The sequence below is a fragment of the Parambassis ranga genome, chromosome 21, assembly GCF_900634625.1.
Source record: "Parambassis ranga chromosome 21, fParRan2.1, whole genome shotgun sequence".
Lineage (NCBI taxonomy): Eukaryota > Metazoa > Chordata > Actinopteri > Ambassidae > Parambassis > Parambassis ranga.
In genome coordinates this window covers 6107555-6134588 of record NC_041041.1, presented here as the reverse complement: position 1 = coordinate 6134588, position 27034 = coordinate 6107555, and the positions used below count along the sequence as shown (strand labels likewise).

Here is a 27034-nt window from a genome sequence, read left to right as displayed (position 1 = left end):
GAAAACAAGAACAACCCGCGCTTTCTCTTTAACGCCGTGGCCAGGCTGACAAAGAGCCACAGCTCTGTGGAGCCTCGCATTCCTGCAGCTCTTAGTAGTGAAGACTTCATGAGCTTCTTCACTGATAAAATCACCACTATTAGAGGACAAATCAACCACAATCTCTCTGTGACCGCTGAGGATACACCGCCACTTCTGGAAACGGATCCTGATCTAACTCTGGACTGCTTCGCGCCCATCGGCCTCCCTGAGCTGACCACCAGCATCAGCAAGTCTAAACCTACTACCTGTCTTCTGGATCCGATCCCTTCACAGCTCCTCAAGGATGCTATTCCTCTGATCGGAGACTCTATATTAGGACAGATCAACTTGTCTCTGGGAACAGGATATGTACCACAGGCTTTTAAAACTGCTGTGATCATTCCGATACTTAAAAAACCTTCACTGGACCCGGACGTCCTAGGAAACTACAGACCGATCTCCAACCTCACCTTTATCTCCAAACTACTCGAAAGAGCTGTTGTTTGACTGACGCAGAACTTTGTGGACTGGTGTCAGCGAAACCACCTCCTGATCAATGCAGGGAAAACCAAGGAGATGGTGGTGGACTTTCGCAGACGACACTCAGCCCCCCCCTTACCGGTGAACATCCAGGGAATGGACATTGAGCAGGTGGACTCTTACAAATACCTGGGTGTTCACCTCAACAACAAACTGGACTGGACTCACAACACAGACGCACTGTACAGGAAGGGCCAGAGCAGGCTCTACCTGCTGAGGAGACTGCGGTCTTTTGGAGTGAAAGGGGCACTCCTGAAGACCTTTTATGACTCTGTGGTGGCATCAGTCATCATGTATGGTGTGGTCTGCTGGAACAGCAGCATCACTGAGAGGGAGAGGAAGAAGCTGGACAGAGTCATCAGGAAGTCCAGCTCTGTCCTGGGCTGCTCTCTGGACTCAGTGCAGGAGGTGGGTGACAGGAGGGTCCTGGCAAAACTAACATCCATGCTGGACAATGAGTCCCACCCCCTGCAGGACACCCTGTCAGCCCTGCAGAGCAGCTTCAGTGGCAGACTGCTCCACCCTCGGTGTGTGAAGGAGAGATACAGAAGGTCTTTCCTTCCTGCTGCTGTCAGACTCTATAATAAACACTTCTGATAGGAGCAATACTTACACACCACAGTGTGCTTTTATTTTACTGTTATTTATTTAGTTGCACTATGTACAGTTTATATACCATTTCTACCTCCACTCACCTGTGCAACAACTGTTAAATATGTAAACTGTTTATAATGTATATATCTTTTATTGGTAGCCTATTTTATATTGTATATATCTTTTTCCTAACTTATCCCTTGCTGTCTGTATGCCGTTGCAAAAATGCAATTTCCCCATTGTGGGACTAATAAAGGTTTCTTAATCTTAATCTTAATCTTGTAAATCAGCTAAACGACCACCTGTGTAGTAACAGTCTGTTTGATGCTTTCCAGTCTGGTTTCAGAGCCCATCACAGCACAGAAACAGCACTGCTTAAAGTCACCAATGACCTCCTCATGGCATCGGACCGGGGTCTCGTCTCTGTACTCGTTCTACTGGATCTCAGTGCTGCCTTCGACACCGTAGACCATCGCATCCTGCTACACAGATTGGAACACGAGATCAGGATTACAGGAACAGCACTGCGCTGGTTTAAATCATATTTATCTGACAGATTTCATTTTGTTCACACTAACGATGTGTCTTCCACAGGTACAAGGGTTAACCACGGTGTTCCACAGGGTTCTGTGCTCGGACCGATCCTGTTCACCCTCTACATGCTCCCTCTAGGAAACATCATCCAGAAGCACGGCATAAACTTTCATTGTTATGCTGATGATACCCAGCTGTATTTATCCATGAAGCCTGAAGACACGGAGCCGCTAGTCAGACTACAGGCGTGTCTAAAGGACATAAAGGACTGGATGTCCTCCAACTTTTTACTATTAAACTCGGACAAGACTGAGGTCATTGTTTTTGGACCGAAACATCTCAGAACTAGTTCATCAGATAATACTTTCTCCCTGGATGGAATTACTCTGGCCTCCAGTACGACTGTGAGGAACCTTGGAGTTATCTTTGATCAAGACATGTCGTTTGTCTCTCATATTAAGCAGGTCTCCAGGACCGCTTTCTTTCACCTGCGTAATATTACTAAGATCAGGAGCATCCTCTCTCAGAGTGATGCTGAAAAGCTCATCCATGCTTTTGTCACTTCAAGACTGGACTACTGCAACTCTTTATTGTCAGGATGTCCACATTACTCCATCAACAGTCTGCAGCTGATCCAGAACGCAGCAGCTAGAGTTCTGACAGGAAGCAGCCAAAGGGATCATATCTCTCCTGTCCTAGCGTCTCTTCACTGGCTCCCAGTGGACTCAAGAATACACTTCAACATCCTTCTTCTAACCTACAAGGCTCTTCATGGACTTGCTCCATTGTATCTGCAGGACCTGATTGTACCATATGTTCCTAATAGGACACTCAGATCTCTGAGTGCAGGTTTACTAGTAGTTCCTAGGATTCATAGAAGTAGAATGGGAGGACGAGCTTTCAGCTATCAGGCACCGCTATTATGGAACCAGTTACCAATCTGGGTCCGAGAGGCAGACACTGCCTCCACCTTTAAGACTAGACTTAAAACTTTTCTGTTTAGTAAGGCGTACAGTTAGCCTTAGACCTAGTGTGTAGCACAGCTATGCTGCTCTAGGCCGACGTTGTCGGGGGGCACAAACATGATCCACTGAGCAGTTTCCCTCTCACCCTCTAACCTCTCCTTTTCTCTCCTTAGTCTGGCTCACACTGGTCTCAAGACCTGGATGATGACCTGCAGTCCGGCCCGTGAAGTCTCTCTTGCTCTACGTTGTCGGGGGGCACAAACACGATCCTCTGAACACCCTCTGACCTCTCCTCCACTCTCCTTAGTCTGGATCATACTGGGTAATATCGTCTCATAATCTGTGTTTACTGTCCTCCTCGTAGTTCTGTGCCTCGCTCTCGCTCTCTCTCTTTGCAGGTCTCAAGACCTGCATACTGACCTGCAGTCCGGCCCCTGAACTCTCCTGTGCTCATCAACTTCACTAGCCCCTGCTGCTCATCTTTACTATCAAATTACTATTCCTACTTATGGACCGACAATATATATAGATATCTATTGCAATATAATCACTGTTTCATCTTGCTGTCATGTTTGCTCTGTACTGTATCATGTTTGTATCATGTTTGCTCCTCTCTCTCTCTCTCTCTTTCTCCTTCATCCTCTCTCTCTCTCTCTCTCTCTCTGTCTCTCTCTCCCTCATCCTCTCTGACTAGCAGCAGGACTGGTTCCCCCTTAAGTTGACGGGTCCTGCTCAAGGTTTCTTCCTCTTAAAGGGAGTTTTTCCTTGCCACAGTGCTCTTAGGGGGGTTCCTGTGAAGCGCTTAGACAATGTCTGATTGTAATATGCGCTATATAAATAAAACTGAATTGAAAAAATTGAATTAAAACATTTTTGTTCAAAAGACCACCAGTCCCTCAGGCCTTTTTATCTACATTTTCCACGAGACACCTGATAGCATGTGAAATCTCCCCCTTGTTGCTTCCTTGAAAAGACATGTTCCTGCAAAGACACACAGGTAAAACTACACCCATAAAGCTCCTGCAGTATAGCCAGTGGCGACACTAGGTCCAGGCAGGTTGACCTCCTGTTCCTGGCACATCTGTTGATTTCTTGGCCTGCAGCTGTTGGAACAACTGAAGAATTTATTCTTTGATAGTAAAACAGATCAGAAGAGAACTGCTTGCCATGTGAGGCTTCAGACACTGATATTGGATGAGAGCATCTCCAATATATGTTTGAGGTCAAGGCTCTGTGTAGAGTGGTCTTTAACGGCAAACCCATCCAACCCTGCCTTTATGAACCTTATTTTATACAATGGGGCACAGCCATGTTCCTCGCCCTTCTAGGCTGTCCTCTGTGAGGTGCTAAAAAGATATAATCAGCATGCTCAATCAGAAACCTACACCTCAAAGAGAGTGGTCATTCCTTTGAGGATAATAATGTCCAAATTCTAGACAGAGAGGACAGATGGTTTGAAAAGGGAGTCAAAGAAGCCATCTATGTGAAATTGTTAAAACCCTCTCTAAACAGAGGAGGAGGGCTGAGGCATTAGCTCTCACCTGTTTACAACTTTGTCCTTTCATCCCTTCATAGCAGACTTCACTCCCATTCAGACTCTAACGATGGGCCGCTAACTAGTTCTGCACATGGCCCAGACACAGTTTCTAGGCATTAACTGACTATTAACCAGCTATAGGGATCTTAGTCATGTGAGTTCCTGCAAGATCCAACCACAGAGGTCCTGAACACATAAAACTCAGATTTCCCACCAGAAAAGTAGCAGAACTGAAGAAGCCACTTGGGGGAGTGGCGAAACGTCTTCAAAAAACAATCCTTGAGTCCAGTTGCCTCGATTTAAACTCTTGGAAATGACTATGACCTGGATTAATGAGAGCATCCACAGATATATCAGAAACAGACCTACATTATTTTTCAATTCAATGTTAATTGTTTTGTTGTAACAATTGTTATAGTTTTTTTATTCTTAAATATGTATATAGCATAAAGTCAATTTATGTTACACACACACAAAGAAGATGATATAAAAGCGAACATTTTACATGCAGTAGTGCATTCATGGCACTATGTATTTATATTTGTTTGTGATGCAGAGCAGACTACTATGGACACTGCTCTGGTTACAGAGTGGAAATTAATATTTTGTAAAAGCAAGATAATGTGCAGTGATTTGGTCATTGTAGCAAATCATGATGATGATTGTCCTGCATCACCATGTCAGGTTAATTTTATTATAACAAACTGGTAGTAATTTCCCTCAATACAACACACAGTGCATTCTGTATGCAATTTGCAATATAAAGAAAAATATACATCATTTCTTATAGTTTATTAAGTCTAACAGGTTTTGAACATTACACCTTTGATTAGAAGATCAAAATACACAAATATTTTTTGACTTCAATAAGTGCCACAGAGAGTGAGTAAATTTTAACTGGACATTTTACAAGAAAAGACAGGTGGCAATGACATGAGAGATTACAAAGGGTCAGCTATCATTCTGACCACTGACAGGGAAGATAAATGCAACTGGTTATCATGGCACCTGTCAATAGGTAGATGTAGAACATGAACATTGTTTCCTCAAAGTTTGTTGTTGATGTTAGAAGATGGGGCTGTAGCTGCAGTCCATTCAGGACACACAGAGTATCAATAGCATAACAAACTGTATATTCTGAGTAAAACTCTCTCTGAGAGTCTGACCTCTCTATAAATGTATAGCTAATTACACATCATGGAGCACACGTTGTTACAACCACATTGCCATGAAGCAGAGGATCAAATCACCAACTGGTTTCAATTTTTGAGTCGCTCTACCACCACAACCACAACCACCATCACAGCTACAAATACAAGAAGTAAAGCCACTAAAATGTAACAAGGCCTTTGAAATTTGCTGTATCTGTGTAATTCTCCTTGTATTTTACTAATAGCCTGGTAATTTTGTGGACATTGACATAATCCTCCCTGAGTCTCATGGAAGAGAACATGAACCTCCAACACATTGTCATCAAACCATTTTCTTTCACCTGGTGCAAAGTCCTCATCTCTGGTGTGATGCATCAGCACCACAATGACTGGTTTATTGCTCCATGACTCTAAAAGACAAAACACAAATATTGGATTTTACATTCAAAAGGGGGACATAGAGCTGCAAACATGATCCCACAAACACAAAGATCTGAGGGATGTCTTTGAAATGACAAAAACCTAAACGTATCAATACGATATCAGCATCTGTACATTACCTGTTGCATTTCTCTTAACTGCTTCCACATCTGAGCCAATCCGAGATGAGATTGGACGGAAGACAATGATGATGTCGCATTCCTGCTGGGTTGTTTTTTCCATTTTTGTCCATCTTCCCTCTAATTTTTCAAGTATAATCTCATGAACACCGAAGGTCTGACCCATAACAATGGGGTGGAACTTAACCTTTTGCAGACACATTGAAGCTGACGATGAGGACAGCAGGTTGGTTGCTGAGGAATGATTAAGAATTGTTAGCATTGGTAGATTTTTACACATAAAAATCACTGAACATTCACTGTCCGTTAGTAGATGACTTACAGCTTTTATTTAATTTCAAAGTGGATGTTGTTGGTTTTGTTTTTCTGGACTCTTTTAAGAATTCACGTAATCTCAATGAATAGTAAATAGGCAGTTAATTATGTTCTACTTTTGTTTCATATTATTTATTTATTTATTTGCTTCCATTTCTTATATGCAAAGACATATGACATTAATTTTATGGTATTAAATCAATAAATGAGTCAATAAATAAATATGCTATTATGAAATAAAGGGGACATATAATGCTTATTCATTAAATTATGTATGTATTTATTTATGTATAATTAAACCGTTTTTTATATTGTTTACAGTTTATAATTGTGATATATTTAGATAGTTTATAATGATTTAAAAATTGGAAAATTGGAAATGAAATATCTAAAAAAAAATGATTAGAATCCGAATTAGAATTATGTTTGCGAACAAAGATTCTGCTGGATCCTTGTTTGCAAGTAACTATTTACGGTTAATGTTTTTGCTGTTCATGTGTTTCAATCAGGTCACCACAGTTCAATGAGAATATGAAGAGAGACCTCTTACCTAAGACTGCAGCTCTGCTCTTCTTTTGTCGTAGTCATTGTAAACAGCGCTTTATATGAAGAACAGCCCCTTTATCATAGTTTCACTTTTATGTAACCACGTGACAAAAAATGAAGTTGTTATATGATAGACTTACGGCATGGGGGAAGCGACAGTGAAACTTGATTAAGTTGAGTGGCAATGATAAGGCTTTTCCATAATAATTAATAATATTTTAGTCTACAGGAAAAGAGTATGTTGTATGATTTTTCAAAGGAGTCTCTATCTTGAGATGCGGGGCTCATGGGTCAGCACTGATAACAAATTATCCATCCACTATCTGAACCCGCTTCGTCCATAACATAACATAATATCGAAAAATAAATATTAGCACAATTTTAAGAACTTTTCATATAGCCTACAGTGCTCCTGATGCTTTTGTCTACTAAGAGGACAATATTGTCTACTAAGAGGACAATATTTATAAGTTGTTCTGAAGAATATTAAATAACAATTAAAAAAAAACCTTAACCCTTCAGATGTGACATAAATATTTCACGAGCCTTTGTGGTTGACGACAACTACCACGATTTTTTCATTAATAATAAACCAATCATTCATGTAGCCTATTTATTTAAGACTAAAACGATTTCCGTCATACAGGAGTTACACAATAAACTCTCTCCGAAAGCAAAGAGAAATCCAGGCGCTTTTATTCAATAATCTGTGTCATAATTCCTTGATCCTTCAGAAAACCATCTAGTTATTTTTCTCTTTAAGTAACTGTATTCAACACAATAAAATGATCCACACATGATATTTAACAGAAACAAGGTTACGACGTGATCTGTCCGTCATCTCCGTGGTGTAGCTGTTCGACCCACATGTAGTGAAATGTATTAGCCTACAGTATATTCATCATATCAGTTGGGTAGTTTCACTTTCGCGCCACATAAAAAGAACCGTTTAAAGTCACTTTGCGGCAGAAGGAGCAGAGCCACAGAGAATGGTAAGTCGATTGACATTCTCTACTGTATTGACGTGATCAAAACATATTAGCAACACAAGAACACACGATAATTAGGATCATATTGTTTTTTGTTTCGCGTTATATATATATATATATATATTTTTTGTAATCATTTGTCTGCAGACGTTTCATACATACCGCATCAAAATATGTCATGGTGTGACAAATGTTAAAGTTTATACACAAATGCTGTTACATTTTCAGGTTTTTCTTTTTATGCACATATGCACAAAACAGCCAGCTAATGTCAGTGTAATGTGGTCAGCAGGACCCAAAAATGTGATATTCAAAGGTTTATTTTAGAAAATGATCACAAACACTACGTACAAGAATTAGCACATAAGTCATTCAATTATTTATTCAAAACGCACTGCCAAATATTAAAATGACCATTGATATTGTATTGAAGGCTGCCTTCCACTCATCCCCCTCCCTTATCCTCACACAAGTGTGTGTGAAAATATGTGAGGGTTTACCTGTTTTTATGGTGAACTCACTCAGACTCCAGTAGTCAATTAAGGGACAGAGGTGTCATCCTGGAGGTGAGTATAGCATTCAGCAGACATGTTTCCACAGTATAAATAGTGTTCCCAATAAAAGATTGAGCAAACCTTCGAAAATGTATCTGATAAGTGGTTTTGAAGCTTAGTATGGAGGTGCCAAACGTTGCTATTTTGGCAGCTAGTTAATCCAATTCATCTTCATGAATATGACCCCTGGGTGTTACACATACTTGATGCTGTCCTTGTAGCAACAAAAAGTAACACAAAGCTGTGCAGCACCCAGAAATCATCAACATGTAACACTTGTTTCCACAGATCAATCCAGCTCCATCCAGGCTGCGGTAAATATGGAGACATCCCGACCTGACAGTCCAACAGAGAGGAATAAATCTGATAACATGGATTCAAAGAGTAAACAGACAGTAAGTAAATGTAAAGTAAGTTTTTACTGCTAACAACACAAATACCACCACCACTACAATGATCATGCACATGTTGTGATACTTTAAAACTTAATTTCTTAAATAATCTACATACAAAACACAAGTGTGACAGGAACATTACTGTCACTCTCTGGGAAGTATCCTATAAAGTCTGCCTTTGTATAATCAGTAAATCCAACATGGCATACACACATACACAACAAAAACACACCTTGTTGGCTGCAAAGAATCAAGAGAGAATGAGTCCATGAAAGAAGAAACAAACTTGAAGCTTCACTTTGTCTAGTACAAACTTCTTTAGCTTCACATCTTCTTGACGTGATTAAAGTGACTGTGTGGAACATAAACCAGCATTTTGTTTACAAAACACAAGTGATACAATTATTATGTAAACAAAACACTGATAATTTAAGTGATTAATTTGAACACAGAGAATACATGAGGTGATCCCATCAATGTAAACAAAGTTAGTGCATAGTTTATAACTGTAGTTCTGAATGATGAGTCCTGAGTGAAATCTGATCTCTGATGCTGTATGAATCAAACTGCAGATACAGACTGACTTTGTATTGTGTCTGCACAGGCTGCAGATACTTTGACACTGACCTGTCCACACTGTAAAAAACAATTTCCAGCTAGGTTTGCTGCTGAGGTCAGTACGAACAACCAGTCAGACTCACACCATCAGACCGAGAACCAAGAAGAAGAGTTAAGAAAGTGACATTTATCTTTAAACTGACATACAGTTTAAAAAAGAGTAAAAAAGACTTGGAACTCATGCATTAATGTTCAGAGAATGTTGTCTTCACTGAAGTTAACCTCATTAAAACAACTCTGTGCCTTTAACTGATTTAAAACAGTCCTAAATGTTTCAAAGTCAGACCAAAAAGCATTTTAATAACACTTGGTCTGAATATATCAGCAGCCAACAGGAAGCATGCCTCTGTCACTGCTCCATCATTAAAGCTCAGGGAGACATCACAGTAAGAAGACTTGATTTAATCTGTTCTCTAACACATAATCAAACTTTGTATTGTGTCTCTACAGGCTGCAGAGTCAGACCGTTTAAGCCATCAAAACTCTAAAACACAATCTCCAGTTGAGATTGCTTCTGCGGCCAGTCCTGACAATGTTTCAGACTCACACCATCAGGCCAAGATCCAAGAAAAAGAGGTAAGAAAGAGCATTTAACCCATAAGAACCCACACCCCTTTTTCCTTAAAGGAAAATTATGGGGCATATACCACAGACTAAATAGACCCCAAAGAACACATTTCTGATATTTCTTTCCAAAGCATCGCCTTCTTTAAATACCAAATGATTACCTAAGTGAATGTACTTCATTACTTTCCACCAGTAGAAACAGCACAAAGATCACTCTGCCATATGTCTTCTAGTCTCTGTGTTCACATGTCTTCTATTTCAAATGCAGATGGCTATGGATGAAGACAAAGGTTATGTTCCACGCATGTTCAACTATTTACATTTGTTTGTTGCTTTCTATTTATCTTTCCTCTTGTAAGATCTGACACAGTTTGTGTTCAGGTGACAGTGTTCAGTAAATGTATGTTTGCTTTGCAGGTGAAGAGTTGATGAAGAAAAGTCCAATTCGCCACAGTGCTGTTTTGGATTTGCTCCAAGGTTTTGTTCACAGTTTACATTCTATATAATGAATTACTTCCTGCATAATATTTATCTGATATCTGAATATTTAGTATTATTTATCACTGCCATGATCGCATAGTAGAGAATACTCAGGCAGAGGCAGAGTTAAATAGTCCAGATTTATTCAGTGGTCGATACACAAGATGGCAGTCCAATAAGGCAGAGTTACAAAGGGATAAGCAAAGCTAAATCAGGTAAAGCAGAGACTCAAACCAGGAGAGCTATAGACAAAACTACTGACTAGGACTAAGCTAAAGAACTAATCCAAAAACAGACGTAGTCAAAAATGAGAGGAAAAATAAACTAAGTCTGGAACAAGGTCAGGTGCAACTCTCGGTGGACACACAAGATGATCTGGCAGGGAGTGCAGGGGAAGCACACACTAAATGCATAAAGGAGGGAAAGACAATGAGACACAGGTGACACATTAGGGCAGAGGAGGTAATTAGCAGGGAGGAGCACACACAACGAGGGGAAGACAAGACCTGAAACGAGAGGAAGTGCTAGAACGAAATATATCCAAACCATCTGGAGGAGACCTGACAATCACAAATGTCAGAATTCAGTTTCACTTTGAGCCAAATTTGTACTTTCTGCCTCTGTGAGAGCAAAAGGTTCTAAATAACGTAGTGTTTGTGATCAGAGGATGAACATGAGCCTCTGTACAGATGTCTGCAGCTGATCATCCTCCATCTTTTTCTTAACCTGGTTGTCCTGTGCAGAGCCACAGAGGAGCTGGAGTCTGTTCCAGCTGCCACAAACTCTGAGGAGAGGCAGAGTAAAGATACCAGCAACAATATACAGTAAACAACAGATTTTACAAGTTTTTGTTGTGCAGACTGTAATTTCTTATAGACGACAACAACTAGTTTTTAAATGTGGCAATACTAATGCAATGATTGTTTTTCATTTTTAGGAATGCCATGGTTTCCCAGACTGATACCAAAAGTGATTTACTCCTATGTTGTTACTGGTGAGACTTTTGGTGCTCATAACACCATAGTAGAAAAGGTGGAGAAAAGACATTGGACCTCAACAACTCAGGTGGAGAGCACAACAAATGTGCAGGAATGTGACATCATCATTGTCTTCTGTCCAATCACAACGCGTGTTGGCTCAGATGTGGAAGCAGTCAAGAGATATGCAGCAGGTAATGTACAGAGAGTCACTGAGATATGTGTTTCTGTGATTTTAAACATCCCGCACATATTTGGGGGACGTCCTGAACCTCTGATCTTATGGTTGTAATGGGACAATTTCTGATTTTTCTCTCTTGCCTTTCAGTGTCATCCAACAATAAACCAGTCATTGTGGTGCTGATGCATCACACCAGAGATAAAGAGTTTTCGCCAGGAGAAAGAAAATGGTTTGATGATCCAAGGTTTGTGTTGGAGGTTCATGTTCTCTTCCATCAGACTCAGAGAGGATTACTGCAATGTGCACAAAACGACCAGGCTGTCACAGAAATACAAGGAGAGTTATACAGACACAGTAAATCTTGATGGTCTTCATCATAGTTCAGTGTTTTTATTTTCCAGATTTGCAGCCACAGATTGAAATCCTCCTCCTCATCCAGATCCTCTGCTGGTTTGTGGTCATGTGCCAATATGGTTGCATCCAGTGTGTGCACCATGTGGATGTGTTGATAGGTAAACTCATACTGATAGGTGGCTTCACTCTGAGAATAAATACATGTGACCTGCCCTCCACCAACTTTGTGGTTGAAGAGGAAACAATGTAGTTAATTTGTGCATATATGTGGTATATATAATATATATATATTCACCTAACAGTGAGCAAGAATCATTTGTTAACAAAGTGAAAACTAAAACTGATGATAGGAAATATTATTTAATTAAAGTGGCAGTATTTGGAGAAAACACCACTAACATACAGAATATTCTTTTATTCTATGTATGTTGTATTGTATTATTATATATTGATACCAGTTCTTCATAGTCAAATTAAGCTGACAGGCTGATACAGGACATTCTTAAACATCTAGAATGGGTTACATTTGCTACAATGACCAAATTACTACACACATAAGCAATTTCCCCCTGGGATTAATAAAGTTGTTTCTGATTCTGATTATACTGCTTTTACACATTTTTTTAAATCATGTACTTCTTTTTTGATTGGATGTGAGCTGATGAATATCATTCTCAACAGTGTAATATAATGTAATTCATTGTCATGTAATTCCTGCGTCTGTGTCATCTCTCCACCTGTGTTGTTGTTTTTAAAGGTTTATGTGTGTCTGAGTTTGTATACATCTTGAGACAATGCAAAAACTGAGGTCTGCTTCTAAATGCATTCACAGTTCTGTAGCACCTCCCAGAGGTGAAAAGATGGAACTGTTTGATATTGTTCAATAGTTAATGTTTCTTCTTATACATGTCAGTGTCTGCATGACATCAAATAAACAATAATAAATGGACAAAAATCTGATTTTTTAATCAATGTGTAACTTGGTTAAATGTATTCAATTAAATGTAAATAAATGGTCATCTCAATCACCTGGAAAATCTTAGATTTATAAGATAAGATAAGATAAGATAAAACTTTATTAATCCCGAAGGAAATTCTTGTGCCAGAGGTATCAAGTTGCATTACATGCAGTTAAGTACAGAGTATAAGAGTATAAGTGTCACTATAATCCAAAAATAAGAGTACAGTACGCAGTATGAGCACAATATATATGTATATATATATGATACATGGATACAATATGGAGATGTAAGGTGCTAAGTAAGCATAAATATAGACAAGTGGAGGGAATGACAGTGATGCTGTTGGTGCTCTCTTATAGAGAAGAGAGCACCAATGTGCAACAAGTGTTGACAATGAAGTGCCAAAAGCTGTTCCTCATGTGGCCACTTGAGGCTGAAATCTCCATAGAACTGCATGTTACCAGCACAAGTTGGCACAAAGTTAATTGTCAAGTGTTTCTCCAAGAATATTGTTCAATCTCAAATGAGAAATAAATCAAATTAATAACAAATAATTGGGCCCTTAAAAGAGGTCAACAGAACACAACTCTTAGAATAAGACAACAGAAATGAGACCTCAACTCAAACAGACCTCTCAACTAAGACAAACACAATAACACAATGGAAAGTAAACACCTCCACCCCTAGATGTAGAACATGGATGGTCTGGTCCAGGTCTCGCCCATACATCCAGCTGACTCCAACCTTCTCAGACCAGGAAGTAATGATAACTCAAAGACAGAGAAACAATGTTAAGTAACTTATGACAACCAAATGTGTGCACCCCATTTAGAATACAGTGCACTGCCAAAACAACAGCGAAATAAATTACCATGATGTTCTTGTCTCAGGCTGTTTTCAGGTCTTGAGGTCTAGACTTAAACAATTAACAGACAAACATACTGTATTGAACACAATATAACAATAGAAACACAACATCATACTGTACAATCTTATAGAAAGTGTATTATAGTTCACAGACACCCACCTTGTTCTCTGCACTGTTTTGATCAACCTGATCTCACAGAAATGTGACATACACACGGATTGTTAACATTATTTTTCGTGTCGGTGCCATGAATTACATGGCACCGACACGAAAAGTAGGGAAATTACCACGGAAAACTGTCTCCATAAAAAGTCAATGCGAGTCATTTTTGTAGGGACACCACGGTTTTTAATACGTGTAGACACCACGGACATGAGTGCCAATAGAAATGAATGAGGGACGGTTCGTATTATTATTACACAAACTATCTGCTGCTTGAAGCCGCTTCCTCAGCCGGACTACACGGAAGACATTATTCTTTTCGATCCTCTGTTTTTGAATTAAAGAAAATGACGATCTAAATGGAAAGACTACACAGTCAATCAAATGTGCCGATTTGCCGCTCGTGGTTACGTAAATTGCCTGCGACAACGCATGCATTTTACCAAGCGATTTCACCTAAATACAGCGATTTGGCCCTTAATAAACCTTTTTAGGAAACGATCACTATTATATTATTATTTAACACAAACGAACCGGCCCAACACGACCATCTATGGCGACATACACATTTATTTGATCGATAAAAGTTTTTTTTCTAATGCAACAGTGCTTGAAATGATTGTGTGCGACCGCATTTCCATATCAAATGGCGGGAAATGGTTTGTTCATATTGTTTTCTAAGTAGTTGTGTATTAATATTTAAATGGCACTTCATATTGGTAGTAATCACGACGGTAAACATATTAATATTATGATGTATAGTATTTACAGATAATATAATACAATAGTATTTATATCTGCAAAGTTTGGAAGAAGACTACCGGTATAAACCATATGGTTTCCACGGTAACGGACGTCACGTGTCGCCTCATCAAGCTGTCATTCATTTGACGGCTACCTGCCAACTATTTGCTAGGTTATATGCTACATGCTAACGTTAACTGTCACATCAGGCCAGCAGATTGACGTCACCGTCAGCTAAATGACGGCTGTTTGCATGGTGGTATCTCCACCACCAACATCTGTTCAACTTGTAGTTACTGTCAGTGAGTTGTCAATAAAATGCAAATAGCTGCACACTAGGAGCACATTTCTTCTTCACTTAAATGGCAATAAAACACGATTCTGATTCTGATGTTAAAAGCCAGGTTAGGCCTCAATCTACTGTATATGCTAGCAGCAGTTCAGACTAATCAGTTCCTTTTGAGGAACTACTGGCTGCATGGGCCTTTTAAGGAGTGACTTATATAAGTAACTTATAACTTAAGTTACATGCAAATGGTCACAATGACATGCTTTCCTTACTAATGCCATGTAACCCTCTTTTACATCAGATTTTATGTTTTACTGACACTGATTGTGGTCTGGTATAAAGGCATAGGGGCAGTTCAACAACTGTCATGTGTGACCTGTAGTAGCTGTTGCTTATTGGGTTGGAGCCTTATTCTTCCCATAGTGCAGCTTGGGGCCCTGTGTTTCCACAGGTAAGTGACACGCATGGTCCCACTTCCATGTGATGTCAAAAAGACACATGAGACCAGGCCGTTATTTCCGTTGCTCTGTGGTCCAGTCGGTCAGCATGGACACCTGACTTTCCAGAGGCTATCCCAAAAAACAGGGAGCTGCAAATCTGGTTCTGACAGAGTTCTTCAGGAGCTTTCAAGAACTTTGCAGATATAAATACTATTGTATTATAATATTATCTAAATACTATACATCATAATATTAATATGTTTACCGTCATGATTACTACCAATATGAAGTGCAATTTAAATATTAATACACAACTACTTAGAAAACAATATGAACAAATGTGCACCAGGCAAAAGATTGATACAGATAAATATGTAGAAGATTTTGGAGATGAAGTATACATTAAATGAGGAAACCAAGTAAAAAATAAACATTTATTTAGGTGAAATCGCTTAGTAAAATGCATGCGTAGTCGCAGGCAATTTACGTAACCACGAGCGGACCCGCAAGTTGCATTACCATGGCAACGTGACAACGCTTCCGACCAGAGCAACTGATAACCGACGTTAGCTTTCACCGTCTCAATCCAGTCGTTCTCAAAAATGAAATAACCACATGCTCACTTCAACAAGTGCCTCCACGTTACTTCTACACGCCCCATTTCCCGCCATTTGATAAGGAAATGCGGTCGCACACAATCATTTCAAGCACTGTTGCATTAGAAAAAAAACTTTTATCGATCAAATAAACGTGTATGTCGCCATAGATGGTCGTGTTGGGCCGGTTCGTTTGTGTTAAATAATAATATAATAGTGATCGTTTCCTAAAAAGGTTTATTAAGGGCCAAATCGCTTAGAGAAATGCGTGAATTGTCAGAGCGACGTCATGACTTTCATTTCTATTTCTATTGGAGCTCATGTCCGTGGTGTCCACACGTATAAAAATCTGCAGTGTCCCTACGAAAATGCCCCGCATTGACTTTCTATGGAGACAGTTTTCCGTGGTGCCTGCACGTAATTTCACTACTTTTCGTGTCGGTGCCACGTAATTCAGTGTTAACAATCCGTGTGTATGTCACGTATTTCTGTGAGATCAGGTTGGCATGTTAACATGAACTTTTACAGCATGGGGTAGCACAAAGTCAAAATATATGTCTGTGAACTATAATACTCTTAATAATATATATATATATATATATATATATATATATATATATATATATATATATTATAATTAGAAAGAGTATTATAGTTCACAGACATATATTTTCTTCTGTTTTGATCCTCCCACTGTGAGTTGATACTTTCTCTTTCCCCTGCGGTTCGACTGCACTGACATTTTAAGAGTAAAGGTTCATTTTTCTCCCAAGTCACGTCGTTACATGAAAGTTAAACTGTGAAAAGGAGCTGGATCTTTTTATATAAAGGTTTATTCACAGGGACTTGACGGCGTAAGAAGAACAGAAGAGACACAGACCAGCAGGTTGGTCTCCACTCACACTTATATTACAGTTTTTTCTGATTGCTTAAGCACATTTCTGTAACTATTGGCTATTTGTGCAAACCTCTACACACAAATAAAAAAACCTTACACCAAATCAGCAAAACATTGTAGATCTCTTGCAAAAGCTAATACATGTTGCTTACAGTTTTTTCTGATTGCTTAAACACTAACAATGATTCTTATAGCACAATTTCTAAAACTATTAATAGTTATAGCAAAATCACTCACTGAGTTTGCAAAACTAAAAGCAAAAAAACTGCTTTACACTCAGTTTGCACTTTTGTAACACACAATTTGCAAATGTATAAATATAATCCATTTCACAGCACTCTTTTTGCTGAACTGTAAACACAACTCACTGCTTTACACACAATTTCCAAATGATCAACACACTCCTAGTCAAACTACACACATGTATGGCTGGTATTTACACTATTTTGCCAACTGTCTGGCTACACTGTCACATGTGAGAACTGTTTTACATCATTAGTTCACTTTGCAATCAGCATGAGCTCTGTAAATAAGCCACAGGTAAGCTTCAGTGTGGAGAACAATGGAGGGAGAAGGAGACTGAGAAGAGTGAGAATTAGAAGAGGATGAGGACATGAGGAAGCAGGAGGAAGAGGAGGAGGACGAAGACTAGGAGGTGAATTTAGAGGAAGAGGACGAGGAGGGGAAGAGGAAGGAGGAAGAGTAAGAAGAAATAGAATTACTGATGTCATCAGAGCTACAATAGTGGATCATGTGATCAACCACTGAGGGAAGCTGGACAACGGGTTCAGCCTGAGCCGCTACACTGTAGCAAGCATCATAAGGACATATTGATGAGAATGGGTTAGTACAGTTCCCTCACACTAAGTTTTGTAGGTGTACCATACTCTAATGAGAAAGACAACAATACTGTACATGTAAAACTGAAACTGTTACTCCACAGAATTACTAGACATCCAGCATCTGGAAGGAGGCATGCGAGGATATGGACCAGGCATCATGTCAGGCCTGGATACGGCACTCCAGGAGACATGTTCCCCGGTGCCTTGGACTAGAAGACATTGCATGCATGTGATGTTGATGAAATTCTGTGGCCGGACCCAGAGAGACAATGAGACTGATTTTCTCTCTCTCTCTCTTTCAGTGAAATTGTATGTTTTCTTGTGTTTGTTTTGATGTGTGTGAATAAACATTCATACTTGAAATTTGAATCCCTGTGTGTTTATAGAACTATTTATGACAAAGGTTTGACCTCACATGGACAGACCTTGTGCACAGAGAAAGCAAAAGCCAGATGTGTTTTCAGTTGATACCATCAGTGTGTAGTTGGCACATTGTGTGCTTAGTAATATGATGGTTTGTGTTAACTGTGTGGTACAAAAATACCATTTTTACAAAGGTTTGAAGAGTTAAGCAAGATGTATTGGCTTTTGCAAGAGATCTACAATGTTTTGCTGATTTGGTGTAAGGTTTTTTTATTTGTGTGTAGAGTTTTGCACAAATAGCCAATAGTTACAGAAATGTGCTTAAGCAATCAGAAAAAACTGTAACTCTTCAAACCTTTGTAAAAATGGTATTTTTGTACCACACAGTTAACACAAACCATCATATTACTAAGCACACAATGTGCCAACTACACACTGATGGTATTAACTGAAAACACATCTGGCTTTTGCTTTCTCTGTGCATAAGGTCTGTCCATGTGAGGTCAAACTTTTGTCATAAATAGTTCTATAAACACACAGGGATTCAAATTTCAAGTATGAATGTTTATTCACACACATCAAAACAAACACAAGAAAACATGCAATTTCACTGAAAGAGAGAAAATCAGTCTCATTGTCTCTCTGGGTCCGGCCACAGAATTTCATCAACGTCGCATGCAATGTCTTCTAGTCCAAGGCACCTGGGAAAATATCTCCTGGAGTGCCGTATCCAGGCCTGACATGATGCCTGGTCCATATCCTTGCATGCCTCCTTCCAGATGCTGGATGTCTAGTAATTCTGTGGAGTAACAGTTTCAGTTTTACATGTACAGTATTGTTGTTTTTCTCATTAGAGTATGGTACTACTACAAAACGTAGAGTGAAGGAACTGTACTAACCCATTCTCATCAATATGTCCTTATGATGCTTGCTACAGTGTAGCGGCTCAGGCTGAACCCGTTGGCAGCTTCCCTCAGGGTCATTCCATGGTTGATCACATGATCCACTATTGTAGCTCCGATGACATCAGTAATTCTATTTCTTCTTACCCTTCCTCCTTCCTCTTCACCTCCTCGTCCTCTTCCTCCTGCTTCCTCATGTCCTCATCCTCCTCTAATTCTCACTCTTCTCAGTCTTCTTCTCCCTCCATTGTTCTCCACACTGAAGCTTACCTGTGTCTTATTTACAGAGCTCATGCTGATTGCAAAGTGAACTAATGATGTAAAACAGTTCTCACATGTGACAGTGTAGCCAGACAGTTGGCAAAATAGTGTAAATACCAGCCATACATGTGTGTAGTTTGACTAGGAGTGTGTTGATCATTTGGAAGTTGTGTGTAAAGCAGTGAGTTGTGCTTACAGTTCAGCAAAAAGAGTGCTGTCAAGTGGATTATATTTATACATTTGCAAATTGTGTGTTACAAAAGTGCAAATTGAGTGTAAAGCAGTTTTTTTGCTTTTAGTTTTGCAAACTCAGTGAGTGATTTTGTTAAAACTATTAATAGTTTTAGAAATTGTGCTATAAGAATCATTGTTAGTGTTTAAGCAATCAGAAAAAACTGTAAACTTATACAGTTTTTTCTGATTGCTTAAGCACATTTCTGTAACTATTGGCTATTTGTGCAAAACTCTACACACAAATAAAAAAACCTTACACCAAATCAGCAAAACATTGTAGATCTCTTGCAAAAGCTAATACATCTTGCTTAACTCTTCAAACCTTTGTAAAAATGGTATTTTTGTACCACACAGTTAACACAAACCATCATATTACTAAGCACACAATGTGCCAACTACACACTGATGGTATTAACTGAAAACACATCTGGCTTTTGCTTTCTCTGTGCACAAGGTCTGTCCATGTGAGGTCAAACTTTTGTCATAAATAGTTCTATAAACACACAGGGATTCAAATTTCAAGTATGAATGTTTATTCACACACATCAAAACAAACACAAGAAAACATACAATTTCACTGAAAGAGAGAGAAAATCAGTCTCATTGTCTCTCTGGGTCTGGCCACAGAATTTCATCAACGTCGCATGCAATGTCTTCTAGTCCAAGGCACCGGGGAAAATATCTCCTGGAGTGCCGTATCCAGGCCTGACATGATGCCTGGTCCATATCCTCGCATGCCTCCTTCCAGATGCTGGATGTCTAGTAATTCTGTGGAGTAACAGTTTCAGTTTTACATGTACAGTATTGTTGTTTTTCTCATTAGAGTATGGTACACCTACAAAACTTAGAGTGAAGGAACTGTACTAACCCATTCTCATCAATATGTCCTCATGATGCTTGCTACAGTGTAGCGGCTCAGGCTGAACCCGTTGTCCAGTTTCCCTCAGGGTCATTCCATGGTTGATCACATGATCCACTATTGTAGCTCCGATGACATCAGTAATTCTATTTCTTCTTACCCTTCCTCCTTCCTCTTCACCTCCTCGTCCTCTTCCTCCTGCTTCCTCATGTCCTCATCCTCCTCTAATTCTCTCTCTTCTCAGTCTTCTTCTCCCTCCATTGTTCTCCACACTGAAGCTTACCTGTGGCTTATTTACAGATCTCATGCTGATTGCAAAGTGAACTAATGATGTAAAACAGTTCTCACATGTGACAGTGTAGCCAGACAGTTGGCAAAATAGTGTAAATACCAGCCATAAATGTGTGTAGTTTGACTAGGAGTGTGTTGATCATTTGGAAGTTGTGTGTAAAGCAGTGAGTTGTGTTTACAGTTCAGCAAAAAGAGTGCTGTGAAGTGGATTATATTTATACAATTGCAAATTGTGTGTTACAAAAGTGCAAATTGAGTGTAAAGCAGTTTTTTTGCTTTTAGTTTTGCAAACTCAGTGAGTGATTTTGTTAAAACTATTAATAGTTTTAGAAATTGTGCTATAAGAATCATTGTTAGTGTTTAAGCAATCAGAAAAAACTGTAACAGTTAGTATGCAGCCTGTGAACATGAGCAGTTTAAACAAAGTGTTTTATACTTGTGTAGATACAAATGTATATACATAATTAATGTATGCCCTTAATCTGTAGGATGCATGTGTGAAGGCTTGTGTAACTTATACAGCAGAGAACAAACATCCTCCATTTGTTTCAGCTCTGTTAGAGTTTCCACCTAGGTGGAAGGTGACAACAACAGTTTAAGTCTTAATTACAGTTTTTTCTGATTGCTTAAACACTAACAATGATTCTTATAGCACAATTTCTAAAACTATTAATAGTTTTAGCAAAATCACTCACTGAGTTTGCAAAACTAAAAGCAAAAAAACTGCTTTACACTCAATTTGCACTTTTGTAACACACAATTTGCAAATGTATAAATATAATAAACTTCACAGCACTCTTTTTGCTGAACTGTAAACACAACTCACTGCTTTACACACAACTTCCAAATGATCAACACACTCCTAGTAAAACTACACACATTTATGGCTGGTATTTACACTATTTTGCCAACTGTCTGGCTACACTGTCACATGTGAGAACTGTTTTACATCATTAGTTCACTTTGCAATCAGCATGAGCTCTGTAAATAAGACACAGGTAAGCTTCAGTGTGGAGAACAATGGAGGGAGAAGGAGACTGAGAAGAGTGAGAATTAGAGGAGGATGAGGACATGAGGAAGCAGGAGGAAGAGGAAGAGGACGAGGAGGTGTAGAGGAAGGAGGAAGGGTAAGAAGAAATAGAATTACTGATGTCATCGGAGCTACAATAGTGGATCATGTGATCAACCATGGAATGACCCTGAGGGAAGCTGGACAACGGGTTCAGCCTGAGCCGCTACAATATAGCAAGCATCATGAGGACATATTGATGAGAATGGGTTAGTACAGTTCCTTCACTCTAAGTTTTTCTCTAATGAGAAAAACATCAATACTGTACATGTAAAACTGAAACTGTTACTCCATAGAATTGCTAGACATCCAGCATCTGGAAGGAGGCAGGCGAGGATATGGACCAGGCATCATGTCAGGCCTGGATACGGCACTCCAGGAGACATGTTCCCCGGTGCCTTGGACTAGAAGACATTGCATGTGATGTTGATGAAATTCTGTGGCCGGACCCAGAGAGACAATGAGACTGATTTTCTCTCTTTCAGTGAAATTGTTTGTTTTCTAGTGTTTGTTTTGATGTGTGTGAATAAACATTCATACTTGAAATTTGAATCCCTGTGTTTCTATAGAACTATTTATGACAAAAGTTTGACCTCACATGGACAGACCTTGTGCACAGAGAAAGCAAAAGCCAGATGTGTTTTCAGTTAATACCATCAGTGTGTAGTTGGCACATTGTGTGCTTAGTAATATGATGGTTTGTGTTAACTGTGTGGTACAAAAATACCATTTTTACAAAGGTTTGAAGAGTTAAGCAAGATGTATTGGCTTTTGCAAGAGATCTACAATGTTTTGCTGATTTGGTGTAAGGTTTTTTTATTTGTGTGTAGAGTTTTGCACAAATAGCCAATAGTTACAGAAATGTGCTTACAGTTTTTTCTGATTGCTTAAACACTAACAATGATTCTTATAGCACAATTTCTAAAACTATTAATAGTTTTAACAAAATCACTCACTGAGTTTGCAAAACTAAAAGCAAAAAAACTGCTTTACACTCAATTTGCACTTTTGTAACACACAATTTGCAAATGTATAAATATAATCCACTTCACAGCACTCTTTTTGCTGAACTGTAAACACAACTCACTGCTTTACACACAACTTCCAAATGATCAACACACTCCTAGTCAAACTACACACATGTATGGCTGGTATTTACACTATTTTGCCAACTGTCTGGCTACACTGTCACATGTGAGAACTGTTTTACATCATTAGTTCACTTTGCAATCAGCATGAGATCTGTAAATAAGACACAGGTAAGCTTCAGTGTGGAGAACAATGGAGGGAGAAGAAGACTGAGAAGAGTGAGAATTAGAGGAGGATGAGGACATGAGGAAGCAGGAGGAAGAGGACGAGGAGGTGAAGAGGAAGGAGGAAGGGTAAGAAGAAATAGAATTACTGATGTCATCGGAGCTACAATAGTGGATCATGTGATCAACCATGGAATGACCCTGAGGGAAGCTGCCAACGGGTTCAGCCTGAGCCGCTACACTGTAGCAAGCATCATAAGGACATATTGATGAGAATGGGTTAGTACAGTTCCTTCACTCTACGTTTTGTAGTAGTACCATACTCTAATGAGAAAAACAACAATACTGTACATGTAAAACTGAAACTGTTACTCCACAGAATTACTAGACATCCAGCATCTGGAAGGAGGCATGCAAGGATATGGACCAGGCATCATGTCAGGCCTAGATACGGCACTCCAGGAGATATTTTCCCAGGTGCCTTGGACTAGAAGACATTGCATGCGACGTTGATGAAATTCTGTGGCCGGACCCAGAGAGACAATGAGACTGATTTTCTCTCTCTCTCTCTCTTTCAGTGAAATTGTATGTTTTCTTGTGTTTGTTTTGATGTGTGTGAATAAACATTCATACTTGAAATTTGAATCCCTGTGTGTTTATAGAACTATTTATGACAAAGGTTTGACCTCACATGGACAGACCTTATGCACAGAGAAAGCAAAAGCCAGATGTGTTTTCAGTTGATACCATCAGTGTGTAGTTGGCACATTGTGTGCTTAGTAATATGATGGTTTGTATTAACTGTGTGGTACAAAAATACCATTTTTACAAAGGTTTGAAGAGTTAAGCAACATGTATTAGCTTTTGCAAGAGATCTACAATGTTTTGCTGATTTGGTGTAAGGTTTTTTTATTTGTGTGTAGAGTTTTGCACAAATAGCCAATAGTTACAGAAATGTGCTTAAGCAATCAGAAAAAACTGTAAGCAATCAGAAAAAACTGTAACATTCCTGAAGGTGGTTATTTATTGATCCCTATAACAGAGATAAACTACTGATCCTGTCTCACAGCAATCACCAAATCCTTTGTGTATAACCTTGATACAATTCTCTGTAGTGTAGGAGGAAGCTCTGCTTACATGAACAAAGACTTTGTCCGTTGTGGGACTAATAAAGGTTTCTTAATCTTCTTAATCTTTAACTGGTACAAAATCTCTGTCTGTGTTTCAGGTGTGAGACAAAGCCTCCATACAACATGGACTGGGAATATTTCCTTGCAGGTGAGCGACATTCAAAACACTGATTGTTTCCACAGACTAAACAGGATGAATGTGGACAAACCCTCCAAGATGTTACCTGTAGGTCTGTGACCAGCTGATTTCAGTCTGTGTGCTGCTCCTGCTGTCACCACATTGTTCTGTCTGAACGGTGGTGTGAGAGAAAATCCTATAAAGATAAGATGCTGTGTGATAACCTGTGTGTAAGAAAATGTCCTCATTATAAACAGTTTTAGGATTTCAAGTGCAAATTATCAGTGCTGGGAAACATCATGATTACAACCCCTGGTAGTTTTAACGCTGTCCTTGTAGCAACAAAAAGCAACACAAAGCTGTGCAGCACCCAGAAATCATCAACATGTAACACTTGTTTCCACAGATCAAGGCAGCTCCATCCAGGCTGCAGGGAATATGGAGACGTCCCGACCTGACAGTCCAACAGAGAGGAAGAAATCTGATAACATGGATTCAAAGAGTGAAGAGTAAGTGCACTGTTTTACTGCTAACAGCACGTGTTGTTTTACTTTTTTTAAACATTTCTTAAATAATCTACACACTAAACACACGTGTCTCTACAAAAACAAGTAATACAATTAATGTGTAAATGACACACTGATAAATTAAGTAATTAACGCAGAGATTACCTGAGATAATCCCATAAATGTAAATGTAAACAAAGTTACTGCATAGTTTATAACTGTGGTTCTGAATGATGAGTCCTGAGTGAAGTCTGAACTCTGATGTTGTATGAATCAAACTGCAGATACAGACTGACCTCTAATAACATGTGAACACAGGACTTGTTCATCTGCTGCATCATTAAAGCTCAGGGAGACATCACAGCTCATACTATAAGAAGACTTGATTTAATCTGTTCTCTAACACATAATCAAACTTTGTATTGTGTCCGCACAGGCTGTGGATACTCGGACACTGATCTGTCCATACTGTGAAAAACAATTTCCAGTTGAGTTTGCTGCTGAGGCCAGTACGAACAAGCATCAGGCCGAGACCAAAGAAGAAGAGGTAAGAAAGAGTATTTATCTTTAAATGGACATAAAGAGCTCCTGCATTTATGATGAGAACACATTTTTGTCTTCACTGACGACAACTTTGTCTTAAAACTGTTTTAAAAACAAAAAGTCCTAAATGTTTTACAGTCGGACCAACAATCTGAATTTTTAACAAAACTTGTCCTGGATACAACAACAGCTAACAGGGAACCATTCCAATGGTAATGGGGGAGACAGCGGATATATCAGTGATGCTGGATTCAACAATGACTCAGCCCAGTTCTGCCCAGTTCTGCCCCGTGCTGTTTATTCATGTTTGGAGGTTGTTCTGTCACTCTGTTTATGAAAATACTTCAGTGAAGTATAAATGCCAAATGAGTATCTAAAGTGAATGTAATTTGTTACTTTCCACCTGTAGAAACAGCACAAAGATCACTCTGTCATATGTCTTCCTGAATGAATAAATGACAAAGTGAAATATTGCTGTTATCTTTTTTCCACTAGTGTAATATTTATGCTGACATATATATACACAGTAACTCTCCACACACTTTCAAGCAGTAGCCTGCTGTAGGCACTTTGACAGTTACAGGGACAGTCATGTAGGCCTGTGTGCCACTTGGCCTACATGACTTCGTATAGACAAAATGTCCATCGTAGCCTGAAATTGCGGATTTATACGTGTGTTGTCGTAGTAAAGTTATAAACAAAACGTTTGGCTACATGACATTGCAGAAGCATGTTTTTTGCATAAACTTCGTGGAAACAGTAATTTCCCATTACTTTAAACGGGTTTGAAACGAACTGTGCATGTCATACTGAATGCGAAGTAATGAATCATTCATACTCTTTTTCCATAAAATAATGGCAATACTACCTCAACAGAAACAGTCTTACCCGGAAGGAAGAGGGGTCCATCTTCTGGCTTCTGCGGCCGTGCTGTAAAACCTCGTTTTATGACCATGATATACACTTTCACTTTCACCTTCCGCCCGCTGCTGTCGTGGAGTATGGAACAGCCTTGAGACACAAGGAGGAGTGGTTATGAAATCCACAGTGCGCTGGGTCTTCAGATTCCTGTTCAATCTGTTGTCTTTGCAGCGGAGGAAGACAAGAGACGCAGAGAGTCATTGGTAAGAGGTCTCTTCTTACATTGATCAAGACATGTACAGTTCATTACTACATGTTAATTTGTGGTAAGTTTAGGAACTTGTGCTTAGTAAACTTAATTTCTTATTCAGACAAATGACAATGTGGACATTTGACTAAGAGAGAGCTAAAAGCGTTTCAATAATGTGGCATATGGCACACAATGTATGTACACTGTAAAATGTAACAAGTTTACATTACTTTAAAAAATTAGAAAAACGGATTGCCTCGAAATTATAAGTAAAAATAAAGTATGTCATTAATTTTAACTCATTACAGCTCAGAAAAACTGTGACAGTAAAATTGACTATAGTTAAGTGAAAATAATTAGTCATAATAATTAGTTATTATATCTCTTTTTGGCATAAATGTAGTTGAATTCATGAATTCATCAGCTCCCATCATTAGAGAAAGAAGAAGAACAGTCTATTGTGTCTCTACAGGCTGCAGAGTCAGGCAGTGGGAAAGTTATAAAAAGGCGAAAAAGAACGACATTCAGTCATTGACGTTCAGGTCAGTCCAACCACACCATCAGACCAAGATCCAAGAAGAAGAGGTAAAAAGTTTATCTTTAAGACCTTTTGTGTTTAGAAGACATTTTCTACTTTACTGAAGTGAACCTTATAACGACAACACTGTGTCTTAAAACTGATTCAAATGTTCTATGTCAGACAAAAAAGCAGTTT

At 39.0% G+C, this 27034-nt stretch overlaps 3 protein-coding genes and 1 long non-coding RNA gene across 4 annotated transcripts in view; 2 read left to right on the top strand and 2 right to left on the bottom strand.

The window, feature by feature from the left end:
* The window catches only part of LOC114426624 (uncharacterized protein DDB_G0283697-like), a 403048-nt gene that overhangs the window by 142634 nt on the left and 233380 nt on the right, over nt 1-27034 (top strand). The window lies entirely within an intron of this gene.
* LOC114426642 (interferon-induced protein 44-like) overlaps nt 1-27034 on the bottom strand; it is a 114838-nt gene that overhangs the window by 9869 nt on the left and 77935 nt on the right.
* LOC114426652 (uncharacterized) lies at nt 6056-12827 on the top strand. Its single transcript, XM_028394191.1, has 8 exons — nt 6056-6128; nt 8595-8701; nt 9770-9895; nt 10155-10176; nt 10304-10363; nt 11110-11190; nt 11304-11537; nt 11672-12827. Exons 1-8 carry the CDS (start codon nt 6116-6118, stop codon nt 11887-11889), a joined length of 861 nt encoding a protein of 286 aa, XP_028249992.1. The 5' UTR covers nt 6056-6115; the 3' UTR covers nt 11890-12827.
* LOC114426681 (uncharacterized) lies at nt 13107-26225 on the bottom strand. 2 transcript variants are annotated; one of them, XR_003669380.1, is made up of 3 exons: nt 26097-26225; nt 24266-24355; nt 13107-13756 (listed from the first exon to the last, which is right to left on the bottom strand). It is a non-coding gene; the product is annotated as an uncharacterized LOC114426681 (long non-coding RNA). The 2 variants fall into 2 exon arrangements; XR_003669381.1 differs by having other exon boundaries at nt 24266-24640; nt 26097-26162.

What these genes read in the sequence shown, in the direction of transcription:
- LOC114426652 (XM_028394191.1), top strand. An exon ending in ATTCAAAGAGTAAACAGACA is followed by an intron (nt 8,702 to 9,769) that starts GTAAGTAAATGT and finishes GTGTCTCTACAG; the next exon opens with GCTGCAGAGTCAGACCGTTT. An exon ending in GATACCAGCAACAATATACA is followed by an intron (nt 11,191 to 11,303) that starts GTAAACAACAGA and finishes TTTCATTTTTAG; the next exon opens with GAATGCCATGGTTTCCCAGA.